The following is a 21,639-nucleotide window of genomic DNA, read 5'->3' as shown; positions in this document are numbered from 1 at the left end:
GACCCTCATGGTTGGAGAGTAAAGGCTGCACTTGGCTGAGCAAGTGTGCCTGTCATTTCCCCCCACCCCCCAGCAGCACCACACCTCACACTCCTGCCTCTCACATCTGAGGGTTCATGTTTGCACGTGGTTTCTTCTGTCGGAGATGTTGGGTCCCATGGCCTCACTGCCTGGCTTGAATACACTTGCTGTCTCTGTTTGGGTGTGTGGGCACCGACTGGAGCCTCCAGTGTAACGGGGTTTCCTCAGCTTTGGCGTGGAGTTAAACTCCGCTTGTTCTATTGGGTCTGTGGTTTAAAGTGACACTCACAGAAAGGTCAGACACCTTATTGGCTGGCATAAGACAGGCCCTTCAGCTGCCACCCTCCATTCTTTGGAGTCATGGATATATTTGCACTGTTCACAGTGTCCTGAGAGTTTGAGTGGAGAATTTCACAGGTCCTTGTCAGCTAATCAGGGTGATTGACTTTAGCAGATTAGTATATTCAGGTTGGAAACTAGAGTGGATTCAGGCTGTTTTAGTGACCACTGCTGTGAAGTCCGTTTCTATTCAAAGTGTTTCTGTTCAAAACTGAAGTATCAATGACTGTGACAGCACACACCTTTAGTCCCAGCACTCAAGAAACAGAAGCAGGGGAATCTCTCTGAGTTCAAGACTAGCCTGGTCTACATAGTGAATTCCAGGACAGCCAGGATGGCATAGAGAGACCCTACCCTGTCTCACAAAATAAACAACCAACAAAATCCCGAAGTATCTTAAAGTAAATGAGTTGTGGATAAAGCAGGTACCAGAGAATTTGTAGGGAAAGAAAAGCCACTGAAGTTTATGATTCTTCTATATCATCAGAATAGTGTGGTAGCATCCACCCCAAACAAGTCCGTGTCTCCCCAAACCTTGGACCCTTTCTTATACTAATTTGGCATCTTGTCCTTGTGATAGTAAGGTGCTTCTCTATCTAATGTTACTGGTTTTAGCTACTTTGTGGTTTCTTCTTTCTTCTCCCCTTTTCCTTCCACCCTTTCAATCCCCTAGCACTAGATAAGAAGGAAAAAGGATAGAGAGGAAAGGAAAGAGACCCCTGAATAAAGTCAAGGGTTGGAACAGGGAGTAATATCTACTTCCTGCTGATTAGGGGTATTGAGTTCCTTGGGGCAAATTTGATCTTCACCATCAGGATATCTAATTTCTTCTTGTTTTTTCTTTGTGCAGTGACCAGCAACAACTATCAGCTCCCACCTCTCCTCTCAGGGCCCAACAACTATAGACCCTTTGAAAATTATCCACAATTCCAGGCATCACACAATTGCAGCAACTATCTGCAGCTGACAAAATCATACCTCTGCTAGAGCACGAGGCAAATCACAGGCAGCTGCTGAAGTCAGTCGGAAGCAGCTCCATGCGCCCACACCTGGGATTAAAATGAAAGCACGTTACTCTGTGTGTGTGTGTGTGTGTGTGTGTGTGTGTGTGTGTGTGTGTGTGTGTGTGTGTGTGTGTGTGTGTGTGTGTGTGTGTGTGTGTGTGTGTGTGTGTGTGTGTGTGTGTGTGTGTGTGTGTGTGTGTGTGTGTGTGTGTGTGTGTGTGTGTGTGTGTGTGTGTGTGTGTGTGTGTGTGTGTGTGTGTGTGTGTGTGTGTGTGTGTGTGTGTGTGTGTGTACTCTGTGTGTGTGTGTGTGTGTACTCTGTGTGTGTGTGTGTGTGTGTGTGTGTGTGTGTGTGTGTGTGTGACACCTGTCAGTCGGAAGCAGCTCCATGCGCCCACACCTGGGATTAAAATGAAAGCACGTTACTCTGTGTGTGTGTGTGTGTGTGTGTGTGTGTGTGTGTGTGTACTCTGTGTGTGTGTGTGTGTGTGTGTGTGTGTGTGTGTGTGTGTGACACCTGGGATTAAAATGAAAGCACGTTACTCTGTGTGTGTGTGTGTGTGTGTGTGTGTGTGTGTGTGTGTGTGTGTAAGAAATCAAAATTCTCACTGCAGTACCGCAACACAGGTTCTTCTTGTCATTTACAGGGGTGTGTCTCATGAGCAGGTCACCAGGGCAGTTGTCTATCCTCCTCTCCATAGAGATGTAGGAAGCCTAGCTTGTAGTCAGCTTCTCACTTGTCAGATTACTATATAATACCACTCCCAGGTGCCCAGTGCAAGAAGTTTTCAGTTCCAAAACGCAGTTGTCAAAAGCCACTAGAAGCAGATGAGCAGCTGCCATAATTCTGCTTTGATGAAGTTGGCATGACATCCACAAATGTTCTTTTGCTGTTGAGAAACCTAAATCACTCCTGTCAAACCTCTTGGGCTTTGAGAAACTGCCTGTCCTGTGCATCCTCCTGACAAACTGACCTCCAAAAGATCATCTCTTTATCCTTTCAGTTACAATGGACTCTTCTCCTAAATAAAAATGTATCCCTTTTCTTACCACAAAACCTACGAACATACTGCTGACTTTAAGTTTCCCAATAGGATGATTATACATTAGTAATTTTCAGCTTATGTTGAAATTATTTTAGAAATGCAAACTCTGGGAAGAGGTAGCTCATTTTTCCCCTAAAAATCCTTAATTCATATTTATCCCCCTTCCCAACTTCTCCCTTGCTCTCTTTTCTTTCTGTGCTAGAGATGGAACCCAGGTTTTTACACATACTAATCATCTACTACTAAGTTCTATCTCCAGCTCTAAGAATCTATTATGGGGGATGGAAAGACGGCTCATCAGTTAAGAGTAGATAGTATTCTTTTACAAGACCCAAGTTTGCTGAGCAGTGGTGGCACATGCCTTTAATCCCAGCATTTGGGAGGCAGAGGCAACTGGGTCTCTGAGTTTGAGGCCAGTTTGGTCTAAATCGTGAGTTTCAGGCAGCCAAAGCTACATAGTGAGGTCATGTCTAAAGTAAATAGATAAATAATGAAACATACACTTCCTGGTTTGAATTAGGGTACTTGAAGTTTCTGATGTCCCCTGTCACTTGGCTGTCACTTGCTGTGGACTATAGGCATCAGCTGATACTAATTTAGGTGATTTCTTCCATTTGAAATAAGCTTTGATTCCTCCTTCAACATGAGTTAATCTGAGGAAGGTAAAGCTGCATGTGAAGAATAAAGCCACACCTCAACCAAAATGGGAGGGTTGGTGTCTGGAAGTGACACCTACCCTCAGGGCTCTGGTGAACTCGGGGTGAAGACTTGTTCAGTCTGTGAACACACGCTCCCTGTGGCCAGTCCTGAGCACAGGTCACTACCTTCTTGGTTACCTGTTGGGAAATTTGGCATTCATGCCAGTGTGGTAGGGCTGATGCACAGTAGGAACACTTAAAACAGATAAGGTAGGTCTTCTTGTTCAAAGCCGCTGCCTTAGAACCTGCCCAGGGCCCTGCTGGAGTTTACTCCTGAGCATGAGGAGATAGTTTTGTGTGATGTCAGTGGGAGCTTAGGCTGGCAGTTTGGACTCTGCAGATGCACCTGTACTGCCATCGGGTGGGACAGTCTACGTACACTCTCAGGTCAGATGAGAAGAAAGCTGGGAACCTTACTGTGAGTGAGGGGCAGGAGTTGGGAAAGGGATCTGAGGAAAGGGAAGGCTTTCCTGTTTTATTCTCCCAGCCTGTGAGATGAGATGGAACACAGAGTTACTGATTCCCCGCTGGGGACATTTGGCAGGTTATTTCAGGTGGTGGCTTGGGGAGGGTACAGTGATGAAGCACATTTCAGTTAGTCAAGAAGAGATGGTGCTGGGCCTGGTGGTGCATACCTGTGACCCTAGCTCTCAGGAGGCAGAAGCTGGAGGACCTGAGAATCTGACCTTGAAATATATGGTGATACTCTATCTAAAAAAGGGCCTAGCACACTTGTTTTAGCAGCATGAGAATAATACAGAGATTAGTATGGCCTCTGTATAAGGATGACATACAAATCTATGAATTGTTCCATATTTAGAGGAAAAAAAAGGCTGGAGTTATAGCTCTGCAATAAAATACTTCCCAAGCATATATGAAGCCCTGGGGTCAGTCTCCAACAATACCAGACCAGAATGAAAAGATAAAATAAGTCCCTGTCCTGCCCAGAGGAACAGGAACTTATTGCATGGTAGCCCCTCTCATAGGAAGCTGCTGAGAGGATTCCATCTAGTGTAAGAGTTTGTCATTTCAAGTGAGCACAGCCATTTGCTGATCTGGTGGGGATGTGGAGTATTTAAAGGGGGCAGGTGAGGCTGTGTAATGGCTTTGCCCTTTTCAGGCAGTCTTAGGGGTTGGATTTATCCTTAAATAATTCAAGTGTCAAAATTCTGACCACCCCCAGCACCTCAGAATGTAACTGCCTTTGGGAATATTATTGTTGTAGATGTAATTAATGAAGATGAGGTCATCTGGGAAGGCTCTGGGTCCCACTAGGAGGGGTGTCCTTACAGAAAGAGGAAATTTGGACCCAGAGAGCATACAGGTAGAGATGGAACGATGTTGCCACAAGCCACAGAACACCAGAGTTGGCCAGCAGCACCCAAGGCTGGGAACAAAGCAACAGGGATTGGTTGATTTATTTATTTATTTATTTATTTATATCCAGACTTTAGTGCAGCAGCCTGGGTTACAGCAGCCACAGTGGATGTAGTGTAACAAATGGTGAGAGTGACTGAGTCAGGAAAAAAAAGTCATTGCTTTTTCTGGAAGCTCCTGATGAGCTGGGCTGTGGTCAAGCCCAGCCCAGGGGATGGACAGTAAATGACCATAAGCAATAGCCATAAGCAGAACCTCTGCAGCTGTATAAATCCAAAAGTTTGGAAATTTTTCGGGTCTAATTCTGTGTCTGTCTGCTGTGAATTCTTGCTCTGTATGGGGTTGGTGGTGGTGTTTATTTTTATTTATTTATTATTTTATTTTGGTTTTTCAAGATAAGGTTTCTTCATATAGCCCTGGCTGTCCTGGAACTCCCTCTGTAAACCAGGCTGGCTTCAAACTCAGAGATCCACCTGCCTCTGCCTTCTGAGTCTTGGGATTAAAGGCGTGCACCAGCACTGCCTGGCTTTATTTTAAAGGATATTTCATCAAATGAGAGGGATGGAGACTGCAAGCTAGGTTGTTTAACCTAGTTTTTCAGTTTGGGTGAGAAAGCAACTTTGTCTACTATGGGCAGCTTTATTTTATCTGAATATTTTAGCTGTTGTATGCAGAAATCTGTCTTGAACTTCAAGTCCATTATGGTTCTAGAAGTTCTTCAGATGTCTTGCCCAGGGACAGGGCTGGTGCCCACCTGTCATTTGCTGTTTGAGTGGGTCATGACCTCATACCTCCTTAGCACATCTGTGCTGCAGAGCCTGTGATGATGATGCCTGCTGTTATCATTTGTCTCCACTCTGTCCTGGCTTGGCAGCCTGGGTGCTGGGTGGATGCTGACCCTCTGCATGTCCATGACTGCCATTTACCTTGACTCATTTCACAGCAAATGGTTTTATGTGTGGGTGACTGTTCTCTTCTTCTCCCCACAGAGTCTATAGAAGACACAGCAGCAAGACTCCCAGATGAACAACCGAAAGGAAGATATGGAAATCACTTCTCACTACCGGCATCTGCTTCGAGAGCTCAATGAGCAGAGGCAGCACGGAGTCCTCTGTGATGCGTGCGTCGTGGTGGAGGGCAAGGTCTTCAAGGCACATAAGAACGTCTTGCTTGGGAGCAGCCGCTACTTTAAGACGCTCTACTGCCAGGTACAGAAGACATCTGACCAGGCCACCGTCACTCACTTGGACATTGTTACAGCCCAGGGCTTCAAGGCCATTATTGACTTCATGTACTCCGCCCATCTGGCTCTCACTAGTAGGAATGTCATCGAGGTGATGTCAGCTGCCAGCTTCCTACAGATGACTGACATTGTGCAGGCCTGCCATGATTTCATCAAGGCTGCACTGGACATCAGCATAAAGTCAGATGCCTCCGATGAACTCTCAGAATTTGAGATTGGCACCCCAGCCAGCAACAGTACAGAGGCGTTGATCTCAGCTGTGATGGCTGGAAGGAGTATCTCCCCATGGTTGGCTCGGAGAACAAGTCCTGCCAATTCTTCTGGAGACTCTGCCATTGCCAGCTGTCATGAAGGAGGAAGCAGCTATGGGAAGGAGGACCAGGAACCCAAAGCTGATGGCCCTGATGACGTTTCTTCACAGTCTTTGTGGCCTGGAGATGTAGGCTATGGGTCTCTGCGCATCAAGGAAGAACAGATTTCACCATCACATTATGGAGGGAGTGAGCTTCCATCTTCCAAGGACACTGCAATACAGAATTCTTTATCAGAACAGGGTTCTGGGGATGGCTGGCAGCCCACAGGCCGGAGGAAGAATCGGAAAAACAAAGAGACTGTCCGACACATCACCCAGCAGGTGGAGGAGGACAGCCAGGCTGGCTCTCCAGTACCTTCATTCCTACCCACATCGGGATGGCCTTTCAGCAGCCGAGACTCAAGTAAGCCTTTCTTGTGACAGGCTGGGTGTAGGCAGCCCAAGTCACTGTGCTGATGACCTCATGGATGTTGGTGAAGTGGCACATTCCCATGTTCACACTAGTAGCGTCCTATAATCATATTTATTTATTTATATTTTTGTTATTTCCAAGAAAAGGTTTCTCTGTATAGCCCTGGCTATTCTGGAACTCACTCTGTATACCAGGCTGGCCTCAAGCTCAGAGATCCACTTGCCTCTGCCTCCTAAATTCTGGAATTAAAGGTGTGTGCTGCCACCGCCCATGGTCACCTTCTAACGCCATGAATTAGTATGACTGCAGGGAGCATGCTCTGCATAACTCAAAGGCTAAGATGACTTTGGGTCCCTAACGACCCTGGTGTATCCTTCACATCAATACAGCTCTAGCATGCAGAAGCTGCCTGCATGGAGCTTCCATGAAACCAACAAGATAAGCTATGTTAGGGTCTGTCGCTGAACAGTAGGGAGTCGGTTGAGCAAGCTCGTCCATTTTGAGTTGGCTGCTTTTCTTCATGCATTGGACCTTTCCTTGGTATGGCCAGAGCCACTCAGAGTCAGACTAGAGTGGGTCTCAGCTCTGTTCCCCACCCCAGACTTTGGCTTGGCTCTTGTAGTACTTGGTCTTCAGTTTCTTGTTGCCTCAAACTGGGATGTTGTAACTGAAAACAGCTTTACACTGAGGGAGGAATGTGTCTTATGTCACAAGTTGTCACAAGCACATTTTACTCTTGCTGAGGACTCCAGTTCAATTCCTCGAATCCATGTCTGGTAGCTCACAAACACCCGTAACACTAGCTTCAGAGAGGTTTGATGTATCTGGCTTTCGTGAACATCGATGCATACACCACTACCCGTATACTTAGATTTTTAAAACTTTTTTTTCTTATTTTTTGGTGAAGATTTATTCATTTTATTTTACGTGTGTGGGTATTTTACCTGCATGCACAGATATATGTACCACACATTCCTAATGAAATGAATCTCCTGTAACTGGAGCTACAGACAGTTGTGAGCTGCCATGTGGGTGGTAGGAATTGAACCCAGGTCCTCCAGAGGAGCGGCAAGTATTCTTAACTGCTCAGCTGTCTCTCTAGCCCAGATTTTTATCATTTATTTTATTTTTAATTACATGTGCATGAGGGGGAATGGGAATTATATGTGAACATGACTCTAGGTATCTGCCGAGGCCAAAAGGAGATGTGAGCTGCCCTCAAACATGGGTCCTCTACAAGAACAGTATACTTTAACCATCTCTCCAGTTCCCTCCTTCTTGTAAATATTTTAAACTGAGCACTTCACTGGCGTTAAGTATATTCATGTTGTACTCTTCTATCCTTCTCCAGAACTTAAAATATTTTTTTAGATTTATTTATTTTGTATGTTTTTATTTCTTTTGTTTGTTTTTATTTTTTGCTTTTTGAGACAGGGTTTCTCTGTGTAACACCCCTGGCTGTCCCGGAACTCACTCTGTAAACCAGGCTGGTGCCAGACTCACAGAGATCTGCCTGCTTCCTCCTCCCAAGTGGGAATTGGAGTTGTGAACCATGGGAATCAATGGTTGTGAACCATGGTGTGGGTACTGAGAATGAAAACTCTGTATCCATCAGCCAGTACTCTGCTTTGACATTCTGTTGCTCTTACTCATTCAAATTCCCAGGGCTGATTAAGGAGGCCAAGAGTACAAAGTCTCTTATCTTACAAGCTGGACAAACTGAGTGTGATCCTTGAGACCTCCATGAAGATGGAAGGAGAGGGGGAACCAACTTCTCAAAGGTGTTCTGTGATCTCTGCACGGGCACATGCCTGTGCATATGTTCATACATACACAAATACATGCCATGCAAACTATTTTGGAAGACTTTTAATTTTTATTCTATATGTATGAATGTTTTGCCTGCATGTGTGTATGTGCCTCATATGCATGCTTAGTGCTCACTAAGGTCAGAGGTCAGAAGAGGGTGCTGGATTACCTGATATGGGAGAAGGTGGTTGTGGCCACCATGTCAGGACTGGGAACTGAACCTGAGTCCTCTGTAAGAACAAGGTCCCTTAACTGCTGAACCATCTCTCTATATGTACTTCAATTTTATTTTTAAAGTTCTTGTACTTCCAATACTGAGCTACAAAGTACAGAGCTAGAGCCAGACTCTGAAATGTTTGTAAAAGTTGGTTTTGCTCAGCATTGCTCCACCTTGGGCTGAGTCGTTTTCTTTGCTGGGTATCTTGAGGTTGGGAAGATACTGAGCAGAGTGCCTGGGCTGTACTGACAAGGTATCAGTGACATTTGTCACAGTTGTGACAGCCACAGATATCTCCTGACATATACACATGTCTCCAAGTAGCCCCCATGCTCCCTAGGGATGGACTGCGCTGACTCAGAAGAATGTCAGTCATTTCCTGCTAGTTGTCCCTTGGAGAGGTGCTTAGGGCAGTAGACGTGGATAGTGATGTCTGCCTACTGGATTTGCTTATAATCCTTAATCAGTTTTGACCCAAACTTGGTGAATGCTGAGACTTTTGGGGTCATTTTGAGGCTCAGGGATCTTGGGAGACATCCTCCACTTGTCTCAGAATACATGTGTGTGCCTGTGTAACAATCCTGCAAGTGACAATGCTGGGGGCACTTATGCCATGGGAGTCAGTGGTAAATTAGGAAGTGGAACAATTCCAGAGCCTGTGGGCTGGAGGTTTCAAATGCAGCCAGTGAGCAGAAGGTGTTTTCAGAATCCAACAAGTGATTTTGGCTGTATACTTTCCTTAGTCTTAAATCCTTGGGTTGCCAAGGCAACTGTGAACTGCCTTTGCTTGGGGATTCTGAAGGCAGAGATAAGGATGTGAGATGTAGGCTGCAGCGTGGGATGCTTCCTGCATGTCACGGTAATGTGTCATCCGTCGAGCCTCTGCCACCCTGACTCTCAGATTAAGATTAGGAAACATACATCATGACACTTGATGGAGGTCAGTCTGTTTTCATTAAAGACTTAGAGATTGATATTTATAGTAGGAGAAAAGGCTCTGTTCTGAGGATACACATCAGACAGACAGACACATGACAGGTGCCATTTAGGACTCTGAGAGCAGTTGCTCAGCTGTGAGGTAGGTCCTGACCACTTGCCACGTCCTCTCTGCGTGTCCTCATCCTGGTTCCTGGATCACTTAACTTTTACAAGTGATTTTCAAAACAAAACTGCATTAAAACGCGCAGGTCTGAAAAATCAGTGTTAGAACTGATTTCGTTTATGTGTTAGCTGGTGGAAACTGCCTTAAATAAGCATATCGTAAGTAGTACGTAGCCATGTGATGGACACAGGCAAGCCTTCTGGAGCCTCGTTCCTCTCTGGAGCCTCGTAGGGTGGAGCCTCCCCTGATCCATCTGCAAAGAGAGGCCAGTGATGGTTCTCATGGTAGCTAGTGACTTGTCTACGAGGTGCGATAGTAACAAGCTCAGGCACGGTGAAGAAAGATTCCAGGGCCTCCAGCTATGCTCCTTCCTAAAATATATCACAAGCATCAGAATGCAAAGCTGTTTTAAAGGTAAAGGTTTTGTTGAATTAACGTATTGGACTTTGGGAAGATTGAACCTCCACAGGTTGGGATTGATCAGGACCCCAGTGTAGCTCTAGCTGAAGATGAGGGATTTGGGGATGCAGTGTGACCACACTCAGTGGAACCTCCTTGCCTGGGGGATGGATGGCACGTGCTTTCAGGATGAGCCTCTTTCTATTCTTCTCCGGGTCAGATGAAGCCTACATTTCTCTTCCTATCTCATCCTAGCAGTGAATGGGAGCTAAAGGGAGGGCTCAACGCCTCCTAGACTATCATAGCCGTCCTGGTCCACACAACGCAGATAGGAAGACTTACAGGATAAAAACCCTGTGAGCTTATCTCTGTTCTCATGTACAGATTTCGTGGTTGTGAGGAGTATGCCAGGCTGCCCTGGTGCTGACTAGGCTTGAACATTTACTATGCTGTTGATAAAGTCACTTTTTCATGCTGTCGTTTAGACAGCATAACAAATTTGATCATATTTGTTTTTTTTAATTTGTTCTTCATTCATACATTACATCCCAACTGCAGTTTTCTTTCCCTCCACTCCTCTCTCATCCCCAGATCCATTTCTCTTCTGTTTTCTTTCAGAATTGATCTCTGTAAAGAAAATACTCTGAGCCTGGTGTGGCTTTGAGGGGAAGGTGACACCACCTGGGTCAGCCCACCCACATCCCACATTCCATAGCACTGATCTGGGCTTCACCTTTCTCCGCTTTCTCTGCTCACCATTTTGCCTGTGTGGTTTTCCTCTGAAATATGACTGACAGAACCTCCTGAAGTCAGTTCTGACTGGACCTTCTTACAGCGTTTAGGTGGCAGCTGGTGACCAGACAGGCAAAATTGCTCTTTTGGGGGGTGGCTTTGTTGAAAGAAGGACCTGGCACTGAGGTGGAAAAGTTGGTCACACCCACCCTCCTGCCAATCCTGTCAGTGCTCTTGCCACAGAACAGTAAGGAGGCAAGAACAAGAGGCAAGTGAAAGCATAGGTCAGAAACATGGAGTTTTATGGGAAGGAATGTCCTGGCTCAGGAGTGTTTATGACAGGCTGAGCTCCAGGATCTTCTTAGATTCTGATATGCCCAGTCTATACAAAGCGACTTCACGTAGGGGGGCAGGTGGACTCCGTCCCACAACCTTCCCCTTTGCATCTCTAAGCAGTCCTTAGCCAGAGCCTCCTAGGTCTCATTGTCCCTCCCTCTTCAGGCTGAGCTCTAATGGAAGTGTTTGTTTTGTCATGCTGTTTTCTAAAAAAAAAAAATTGAGTTTACAGAGGGTGAACTCACAGACCGGCCTAAACGTTCTTTGAGATGAGGAGACTGTTGAGGCAAGTGTCCAGTCACCCTGGGGTATCTGGCAGAGCTGGTCGTGGATGGACCCCACCCGAAAAGCTCAAATAGTGCCTCCTGGACTTGTGGAATGTGTCACCTGGGCTGAGAAATGAAAAGACAGGACAGCTGTGTGGATTGATATGCTTTTGGGAACCCAGCAGCCACGTGTTGAGAACTGGCACCCCAGACCCTGCAGGGATTTTCTGGTTTATTGCAGGGAAGCCATGTTCTGGTACAATGCCAAGTTGGTGGGACAGTCACCTTGAGCTGAGCCGTGCTTGTCTGTGGTGATATTCGTTTGTTTTGCTTTGTTTCACTAGATATCTCACTCTGTAGCCCAGGCTGGCATTGAACTTATGACTCTCCTGCCTCCACAGCTCAAGAGCTGACATTAAAGGCACGGGCTTATGGTGGTGTTTTCTACTGTAATGTAGGTCTGTAGTTTGATCACCATGCTATACTCTAGGTGAAGAAGCATCATTGGCAAGGTTCCTACAGAGAGACACTGCCTTTCGGTTACATCCTGGGACATAGGTTCTCCTCTAGCGGCTCCTGCAAGACCCACGCACCTGGCTGGTCCTGTTTTCATATGAGCTTGGAGTTTTATTCTCTTCTTTTTTTTTTAGAAGGCATAGGCTGTGCCACAAAAGTGCCATGCTGATGCTGGTGCCCAGTGAGCTGGCCTAGTGTAGTCAGTGATGCTACATTCCATAACAGCACACCTCAAAATCAAGGGAACTTACTTATGTTGACATGTTCAGGCTGACAGGTTTTCTTTTTTCCAAGGCTCCACAATCTGTAATAATTCAGATTAAAACATGGACATACGAGTGAGAAATCAGTTGGTAAACTTATATCTAATGAATTTATTTATACTATTTTAAATAAAATTATTTAAAAATTATTATTTTTTATTATTGTTGTTATGTGTGGTGGTGCACACACACCTTTAAAACTAGCACTTGGGAGGCAGAGGTTGGCTGATCTCTTGAGTCCAAAGCCATCTCGGTCTACAGTGTGAGTTCCAGGACAGCCAGGGCTACAAAGAGAAACCCTGTCTCAAAACAAAACAAAACAAAACAAAACCTGATTATTGTGTTTTACAAGTGTGGGTATTTTGTCTGATTCTTGGTCCTCTGAAAGAGCAGCCAGTACTCTTAACTCTGAGCCCTCTCCTCTCCAGCTCCTAGACTCTTGATACAGGTTCATGAGTTGACCCTCCTTCCTCAGCCTCTCGGGTGTTGGGATTGTAGGCTTAAATTCACTATGTCTGGTATAATTTCATGTGCTAATTTGAAAGCTTTCGTGTAACGGCTTTCTTCAAGGACTTTTTTTCAAGGTTCAGTGGCAGAGGTCCCAGAATTGATCCTTACTACCACAAGATAAAAGAAAATGGCAAACATAATGAAAGTCATTTTAAAAACTGAGGTTAGTGCATGCTGGAATGGCTCACTGTCTAAAGGCACTTTTTGCTCTTGTGGAAGACTCAGGTTCAGTTCTTACCATCCACCTCATTCACAATGGCCTGCACCTCCAGTCCCACAGCATATAATATGCCTTCTGGCCCCCACAGGTACTGCATACACATCATATGGCAAAACACCCATGTATCTTAGATAAAAAGAAATCTTTTTTGTGTATTTGTTTTCATTTGTTTTTGAAGACAGGGTTTCTCTGTGTAGCTCCGACTATTCTGGAATTCACTCTGTCAACCAGGCCTGCCTCAGTCTCAGAGATCTGCCTCCTGAGTGCTGGGATCAAAGGCATGCGCCACACTGCCTGGCAAAAATAAATAAATCTTAGAGAAAACAAAAACTGAGGTGTCAGATGTTGCACCCAGTGTCTTACCATGGAGATTTGTGAACACATATGTACTTGCTGCAAATAGGGCAGCAAGAGCAACCCAAGGTGATTCTATCAAAGCCAAATTTGGTGAACCAATGACTTCATCGGGCTTACTTACATAGCTTGGGCAGGGGTGACCCCAAAAGAGCTACATCACCAAAAAGTCCTATTGCAGCTGGATAATGAGCACATGGATGGAGTCCCTTATTCAGTTAACCTTTGACACTCCATGTGCTTTATCTTTTTTTTTGAGACCACAAGACCACATAAGGAATTACATTTATCTGACAGAACGGTGCTTTCTTCTATGAGGAAACATCAGCAAGCCCAGTCTTGAGGTTCACTTTCAAGTATTCACAGCTGTGCCTAAGATAGTAATAACTATTGGGTCATAAGGACAACCTTCTACAACAAATATGCAGCAGAAACACGGGAAGCTGCTAACCCTGCAGTTCACTGAGATGGCCAGCACCTTCAGCCTGCAACCTGGGGCTGATTCACATGGCTTGGCCTTTGTCCTGCCTGGGGCACTTTGCCAGGTCTGAGTTTCCACACGAGCTGTGGGCAGCTGTTCTCCAGTCAGAGCTTCACGCTCCTGGTGAGTTGACTCCTTCCCCATGAATGCAGGGCACTGAGATATGGACACATTACTAGCTGTTTGGACTGCCACAACTGGCACTTCAGGACCCCAGCCTTTGTATAATGTGCCACTATGTTTTGTGGCTTAAAGCAACACATTTGAGTTACCTGCAACTCCAGGAGTCTTGCATAGTCAGCAGACAGTAGACAGGTTTCTGCAGCCCTTGGTAATGGCCCACTCCATTCCTACCCTCCCTCCATTCTCATTCTTTAACTCTCTTGCTTCTTCCTTCTGCTACTAAGAATCTTGTGACTCCAGTTAAGGCCTGGAATGGTGTGCCTTCCTTTCCATCCTGCTGACTTCCTCAGAAGGTGACATAGTCACAGGCTCTGGGGATCAGACTGACATCATTTCAGGCTATTGTCAGCTTTTCTGTGGACAAGTGTATGATAAGGCAGGCGAGCTCTTTGAAAACTACTATTACCTTTTGAGGTATAATACACATATAATAAACTGGAGCTTTAAAGTTTACAATTAGAATACTATTGTTTGTAACTCTAATATTCTATTAGAGAATTATTCACAATTAAGGAAAAGTTGAAGCTAATATGGTGGCACACACCTGTAATCCCAAGCATTCCAGAGGCTGAGGCAGGGGGATTGTTTTGAATTTGTGGGTGGCCTGGCCTGTATAGTAAAACCCGGTTTCATATAATAATTTTTTTTAAAGCTGAGTAAATAAAATAGTGGGCTTATCTGTTGCTGAATTTCCCAATTCACATTTTGTTCTATTTTATTAAATGCCTTCCACTTTAGGATTAGAAGAGACAGCTCAATGGATAAAGGCACAGAGGATCCAGGTTCAAGTTCCCAGCATCCACATGGTGGTTCACAATCATCTGTAACTCAAGTTCTAGGGAACTCAATGCCCCCTTCCTGACCTTTGCAAGCACAAGGCACATACAAAACATGCAAGCAAACAGCTCATGTGCATAAAATAAATAAGTCTAAAAGTGTCTACTTATGTGAAATCCCACCTTATTTTTCAACATATTTTAAAGTGTCGCCAAATCTATTTGCCTCAATCACCTGAGACAGCAATGGTGAAGGGCTCAGTCAGTCATGTTACATGTGAGCTTCAGTCAGCCCCCATACATAGCTTGATAACGATGCTTATGGGCATGTTGACTCTCTTAGTAAGTTCACAGAAGCATTTGGGTAGCCTCTGTAGGAAGTAATCTGTTTACCTTGGAGTTATGTTTTTGAGAAAGTAGGAACAGTTCTTGTCACAGTTGGCTAAATGACATAAGTCTGGAAGCCAATGACAGAGATGCTATCCATGTATCCACTTGTTTCTAGATCCATGGGTTAGCAAGTTAGATGCTATAGAGAAATACACTTCAAATTCTTTTTTTTTTTTTTTTTTTTTTTTTTTTTGGTTTTTCGAGACGGGGTTTCTCTGTATTGCCCTGGCTGTCCTGGAACTCACTTTGTAGACCAGGCTGGCCTCGAACTCAGAAATCCACCTGCCTCTGCCTCCCAAGTGCTGGGATTAAAGGCGTGCGCCACCACCACCCGGCACACTTCAAATCCTTTTTTTTTTTTTTAATTAATTAATTAATTAATTAATTAATTATATGTAAGTACACTGTAGCTGTCTTCAGACACCCCAGAAGAGGGCATCAGATCTCATTACAGATGGTTATGAGCCATCATGTGGTTGCTGGGATTTGAACTCACGACCTTCAGAAGAGCAGTCGGTGCTCTTAACTGCTGAGCCATCTCTCCAGCCCATACTTCAAATTCTTATTAACCCCTAAGTGTTAAGTTGCTAAACACTGTTGGTCTGGAAGGATGATTTAGCAGCTAAGAGCACTTGTTGCTCTTATAGAGGACTTGGGTTTGATTCTTAACACCCAATGGATGTTTACAGTCATTTATAACTCCAGTTCCAGGGGAACTGATGCCCTCTCCTGACCTCTGAGATGGCTCAGCGGTTAAGAGCACTGACTGCTCTTCCAAAGGTCCTGAGTTCAAATCCCAGCAACCACATGGTGGCTCACAACCATCCATAACAAAAATCTGATGCCCTCTTCTGGAGTGTCTGAAGACAGCTACAGCGTACACACATATAATAAATAAATAAATAAATAAATAAATAAATAAATAAATAAATAAATCTTTAAAACTGTGTCTTAGGGAACTCCAGACTCTTCCCTAGTGATGAATGGCTTTTCTTTTTCTTTTTTTTATTAGATATTTTCTTTATTTACATTTCAAATTTTATCTCCTTTCCTCATTTCCCCTCCAAAAATTCCCCCTCCCCTCCCTCTCCCCCTGATAAATGGCTTTTCTATTGTGGAGTTTCCTTTCTGATACTGCTATTAAGCATTTCTTTTTGGATGTCAGCCGTGGTCTAGGAGGCCGTGAACACACAGAAGCATTAATATTTTCTTTGTTTCTAATGTTTTCTTTCTATTCTGTGCATCTGGGGAAAGGGTCTGGGGGTCATTAGCACTTGTCTTCCAGGGGACTTCTCACTGTGGCCTCAGGGCTGTCTTCTTATTAGGACAGGAGCCTTCAGCAGAAGGGTGGGCTTCAGTAACAGGCTGGGCTCAGGTCACACGTGACATTTTCCCTCTCTTTACTTTCTCACATAAAGGAAAACAGATTTCCTTGTTGGTCACTACAGCTGTTCTAGCCAGAGTGCCTTAGGGCAGTTCACTTTTGAGAAACTGCCAACCTTTCACAGCATGATTCATGTTCTCAGTTATGCCGAGACTCCAGGTTCTCTGTCTCCTCAGTGTCTCCTTGCTGTTTTCTGTTGGTTTGGTAGATGCTGTTCTCACAAGTGTGAAATCATTTTTCTCACAGTGCTGGGGATTGAACTCAGGGCCTTGAGTATGCTAGGCAAGCACTTGCCACAGTCATGCCTGACTTTTTATCTAAGGGCTAGGGATTCAAACTCAGAGCTGCATGCTTTAATGGGAGGTGTTCTTAACCCATTGGGCCATCGCCCCAGACCCTTTCTACAGTTTTGATTTGCGTTTCTCTGATGGCAAAGATGTTTGAGTGTCATTTTGAGAGATTATTGGCCCTCTGTGTCTTTAGATAACTGCCTAGTCAGATCTGCTAGTTGTTTTTATTTACCTTTATTATTGAATTATAAGATATTTTAAAGTCTTGATATATGTCTTATAGCTGTATAACTTTGGGATGGAATGTGGTGCAACGGTGGAGTGCTTTTCTAGTATTAATAGGAATTAGATTCAGTTTCCAGCATCATGTAAACTAGGCGTGGTGGCCAATGCCTGCAGTGCCGGGACTTAGGAGGTGAAGGGAGGAGGATCAGGAGTTCAAGGTCATCCTTGGCTGCAAAGTTAGAGGCTAACACAGCACACCAGAGATCCTGTCTCACATATGTACAGGTAACTATGTGAGCTGCACATCTTCTTTCCAGTCTGTGGGTTGTCATCGAAGCATATCGGCTTCTATTTATTTATCTTGTATTTTGTTTTATTTTTGAGATAGAGCCTCATATATCCTAGGCTGGTCTCAAACTCACCATGTAGTTATGAATGACCTTGAACTCTCTGGTCCTCCTGCCTCTTCCTCCTAAGTGTTTGAAACTACAGGCATATGCCATCATACCTGGCACAAGGTTTTTAATTGTGATAAAGCCCAATTTTTATGTTTTATTGCTAGTGCTTCTGGTGTCTGACAACCCATCGTCAAACCTGAGGTTTTTTTCTTCTAAGAGTTTTATAGTTTTAGCTCTAATGGTTATTGGTACATGTTGAATGCCCCCTATTTGAGAAGAAGAGATCCTGTAGCCACAGAGCTGGGCCTGGGCTCAGGTCTTTGTCCCCCCTGCCCCCACTGGGAGTCGTAGCCCTTCTACCTTGGTTGTGAGTGAAGCTCCCACTGGACTGTACATTTTTCTGTGCTGTGTGGCGTGTTATAGATCTGGGCAGGTGGGATCAGTAGCACAGTATACAAGGCTTCATGTTGCTCCGGGCAAGTGCACAGTCCATAGGGTTGGATTGGACTGACGGTTTATTGCCCTTATTCTCCTGTCTTCATTCCCCAAATGACCTGTGTGTACCTCCCTGTTCCTAGATGTAGACCTGACGGTCACTGAGGCCAGCAGCTTGGACAGCCGAGGCGAGAGAGCAGAGCTCTATGCTCACATCGATGAGGGCCTACTAGGAGGAGAAACCAGCTACTTGGGCCCACCCCTCACCCCAGAGAAGGAAGAAGCACTACACCAGGCTACTGCAGTGGCCAATCTTCGTGCTGCACTCATGAGTAAGAACAGTCTGCTGTCACTCAAGGCTGACGTGCTCGGTGATGATGGCTCACTTCTGTTCGAGTACCTGCCCAAAGGTGCCCACTCACTGTCTCGTAAGTGCAAGTTCTGGTGTGTCACTGTGTCTTCCTTTGGTTTAAGCACCTCAGTTCAGCCCTTCAGACCCTGGAGTCACTGAGGATGAGGCTTGTAGCTAACCTGTCTGTCAGGCAGATTGCTGCGGGTTGCAGCCACCTTCCAACTCAAGGTCTTTCAGAAAGTAGATTGGCTTTGAGTCTTCTGGGACCAGCATACTTGCTTAACAGAACAAGAAGGGTGTTAGTATGTGTTACTGGGCAGCGAGAGGGATCAGTGAGCATTTGTTGGAATGTTTTGTGCTCAAATTTGAAGCATCTAAACCTAAAATCCACCAAGCTTACAAATTCACACAATTAGTAAACTTAAAACCACAAGTTCCTTTTGAGCCAGTGGCAGGTCTGGTGCGAGATAGTCCTTTGTGTCCAAGGGACAAGCACTGGCTCCCTCTACTGGTCCCTGTGCCCAGCCTTTGTGCTGGGATTTGTTTTGTGTGGGAGACATGCAGAGAGCCACTGACCCAGGGGTGTGGACCTTGCTTTGTTCTTGCTAGAAAGTGCTGGTCACATGTGCGTTTTTAAAAAGGAGTTGAATGCTACATTTAAGACCTTAGTGTGTCTAGCTGAAATACAGACCACAGACTGACTATGCTGCAGCTGAAGAGCAGCTGCTATTTAGCAGCTGGCTCCCCCCAGTTGCCTTTTCCTGTGAGACAGGAGGCATTAGCATCTGCAGAGCTCATAACCATAAGACAGGCTGCTCCCCTTGTCACAGTACATGCTGACTATAGCAGCCAATTATGTGATGCTGGGAGAGTAGTATGACTACCCTGGGTACCGATCTAGCCCCAGAACTTCCTGTTTGTCTGGTACTCAGCATGAGTGAGAAAATGACTTGGTACTTTTCTCTCTGTGGGGGAGGAAGAGACACACCCCACACTGGGGAACATGAGGGGTATGCTATTCCAGGAAGCCTAAGTACATATATAATGGTGACTGGTCATCCTCCGGACCGCTGAATTACAGGACCGTTTCCAGCCACCTTTGATGCTGGTTCTTTGGAGCATGTTTACAGTTTTGTTCCCATGTGCACTAACATATGATTGGGCTTTTGTATCGGTTTGAGGAATTATGCAGATTACTTATGGCAAATAAAGACCAAAGGTGGAAAATGATGTCTGCTCTCTTTATTTCCAAGTTCCCTATCAAGTGACCATGAAGGCCAGCTGGGATTAGGCATACTTTCAGAAAACACTTTTAGGCCTTGCTTTCCATGTCTGAGAAGCAGGGGCGGGGCCAGTTCATAGCTGTTATGATGTATTAAACAAATAGCACGGGAGAGTGTTGAACATGTCTTGGACAAGTCAATGTGGGTGATGTCTCAAGAACAAACTGTATCTATGGGTAGAGATTGTTGGATCCCTCAAGGTCCCAGAGTATTGGTACAGCTCATGGGGTGGTTACAGGGGATTTGGAGCCCCTGGAATTCACATGAACGGAGGATTTCTGAAATTCAGCACCTTTTGTGGGTAATGTGGAACAGTAGAGGTGAGGCGGGATTAATCTCACTCTTCCTACATACTCATGGGACATGTGTGTCCAACGTACCGTAAACTCCCCGCTCAGGAGAGCCTGTGGTAAAAACTCCACTTTTGTTCCTTGGTTCCCTGGTTCCCCAGATACTGTTTGTCCTTGAGAATAATTTTGGAATGCAGGTTTTCTATCATTTCTGTATCCGGTAGCTTCACTTTGGCATGAGCTCTGTTCAAAAGAAATTTTAGCCTGTTTTTGCTGGGGACCTGCAGTAAACAGAGTCAGAGGGCGTGGCCAGCCCTAAGAGCCGACTTCACTTTCTGTTTCAGGATCTTTGCTGTCTCTAGGTCTGACGTCAGAAAACCCTTCCTGTCCTGCTGTCTGAGTGACCCTGGTCTAGGCCCTCCTTGCTTTAAGAAATGCTATAGCCAGCCGGGCGGTGGTGGCGCATGCCTTTAATCCCAGCACTTGAGAGGCAGAGGCAGGCAGATTTCTGAGTTTGAGTCCAGCCTGGTTTACAAAGTGAGTTCCAGGACAGCCAGGGCTACACAGAGAAACCCTGTCTCGAAAAGACAAAAAAAAAAAAAAAAAAAAGTGCTATAGCCAAGCCAGGGTAGTAGATGGCTGGGATGGGGCTATAAATGTGTATTTTCTTTCTTAAATCTCTCTTCTGGAATGAGGTACTTCTCAGTTTGTATTTCATAAGGCTTAGAGGTGGTACAGGGCAGCAAGGTGTCCTTGTGACCTTCTTTGAGGCTTAGCATATGAACCCAGTACTTCTGCAGATTGCCAAGGTTTTTCTTGATCTGTCCTTAACAGGTGGAATCAGCTTTTGGGTTTGATATTTTGTTATTTCAATGATGTTTTAAATTCCTTGTTTTTAATATCCTAAATATGTTTTCATATACATTTGTCCTTTTATTTTCTATGTATAGGGCAGAAGTTGACAGAATCTTTCTGGGTAGAGGTAATCACCTGCACTCCCAGCATCGAGGAGGCTGAGGCAGGAGGATAGTGAGTTTGAGTTAACCTAGGCTATATACTGAGATCCTGTTCTTTCTTAAAGTGGCAGGATTTGGGGTTTGAGCCTTGACTATGTGTGGTACAGGAAACACACCTGCTGGGCTGGTAGATGCTAAAGAGCAAGTAGGTTATTTTAAACATTATCTTCTAACCCTAAGTGAATTCTGCCTCCTTCTGTGCTACATTAGAATGAAACGCGGAAATATCCAGAAATAAATTCTTGTTTCCCAAAATGTGTGGTTTGTCTCACTGTAGCAAGAAACCACCATGCAGTGGTGTACAAGGCAGTGCCCCATGTCCCCTTCTATCAGCCAAGTGCACAGGTGTGGCCCGCCTGCCTGCCTACCTGCCCGCCCGCCGTGCTCCACGCACCTGGGTAGGACAGAAGCAAGGACTGTCAGTAGAATATGATCGAGGTCCATGTGTCTACGAAGTCATCTGTTGCTTTGGACACCAAAAGAAAAGGATCCGGCGCTTTTCTCCATCGCTTTGCAGACTTTCAGAACTTACGTGGTTGGCTGGACAGTGTGCTTTGTTTCACTGTCATTAGGGCTGGGTTGTTATGAGTTTGGGAGAGGTGAGTGACTAACTTGGGTAGAAGGGGAGCCCTATTCCTGCTTGTGTACTCTGACTAAGCACCCAGTTCACCTTCCAGTTCTAGAAATAAATGCATCCTTTGAGCTGCAGATGTCTTGAAGGGTCTGAAGCCTCCTTTATAGGGATGTATACCCAGGAATGTCAAATATGTTTGAAAAGAAATACCTAGTGTTCGGTTGGATATGTTTCGATTCCCTTCATTGGGGGAACTCAGGGGGCCCGTGCTTCAGCTCTGATGAGTTCCAGGGAGGCACCTGGGAAAGATTACCCTTGTGACCAGGGAGTCAGGAGTCTGACTGTGTTGTGTCTGGCTGGACTTGATTTTCTATTGGGATTCAGA

At 45.2% G+C, this 21,639-nt stretch overlaps 1 protein-coding gene and 1 non-coding gene across 11 annotated transcripts in view; both read left to right on the top strand.

Annotated features, from left to right (window-relative positions):
- Zbtb46 (zinc finger and BTB domain containing 46) overlaps positions 1–21,639 on the top strand; it is a 122,254-nt gene that overhangs the window by 63,400 nt on the left and 37,215 nt on the right. For 9 of the 10 annotated variants that reach the window (XR_001783183.2, XR_867136.3, XR_375402.4 and 6 more), the window contains 2 exons: positions 5,475–6,444; positions 17,883–18,167. Coding sequence is in view for 7 of the 10 variants with exons in the window: in XM_006500714.4 (XP_006500777.1) it covers positions 5,508–6,444; positions 17,883–18,167 (1,222 nt within the window). In the remaining 3 variants the exon portion in view is untranslated. Of the gene's footprint in view, positions 1–5,474; positions 6,445–17,882; positions 19,319–21,639 lie in introns of those variants that run through there. The other variant, NM_028125.3, reaches the window with a different exon arrangement.
- Gm22708 lies at positions 3,826–3,928 on the top strand. Its single transcript, XR_003954164.1, has one exon. It is a non-coding gene; the product is annotated as a U6 spliceosomal RNA (small nuclear RNA).

Source organism: Mus musculus, chromosome 2 (assembly GCF_000001635.26).
Source record: "Mus musculus strain C57BL/6J chromosome 2, GRCm38.p6 C57BL/6J".
Taxonomy (NCBI): domain Eukaryota; kingdom Metazoa; phylum Chordata; class Mammalia; order Rodentia; family Muridae; genus Mus; species Mus musculus.
The sequence above is the reverse complement of the archived record's forward strand: the minus strand, read 5'-3'. Positions and strand labels throughout refer to the sequence as shown.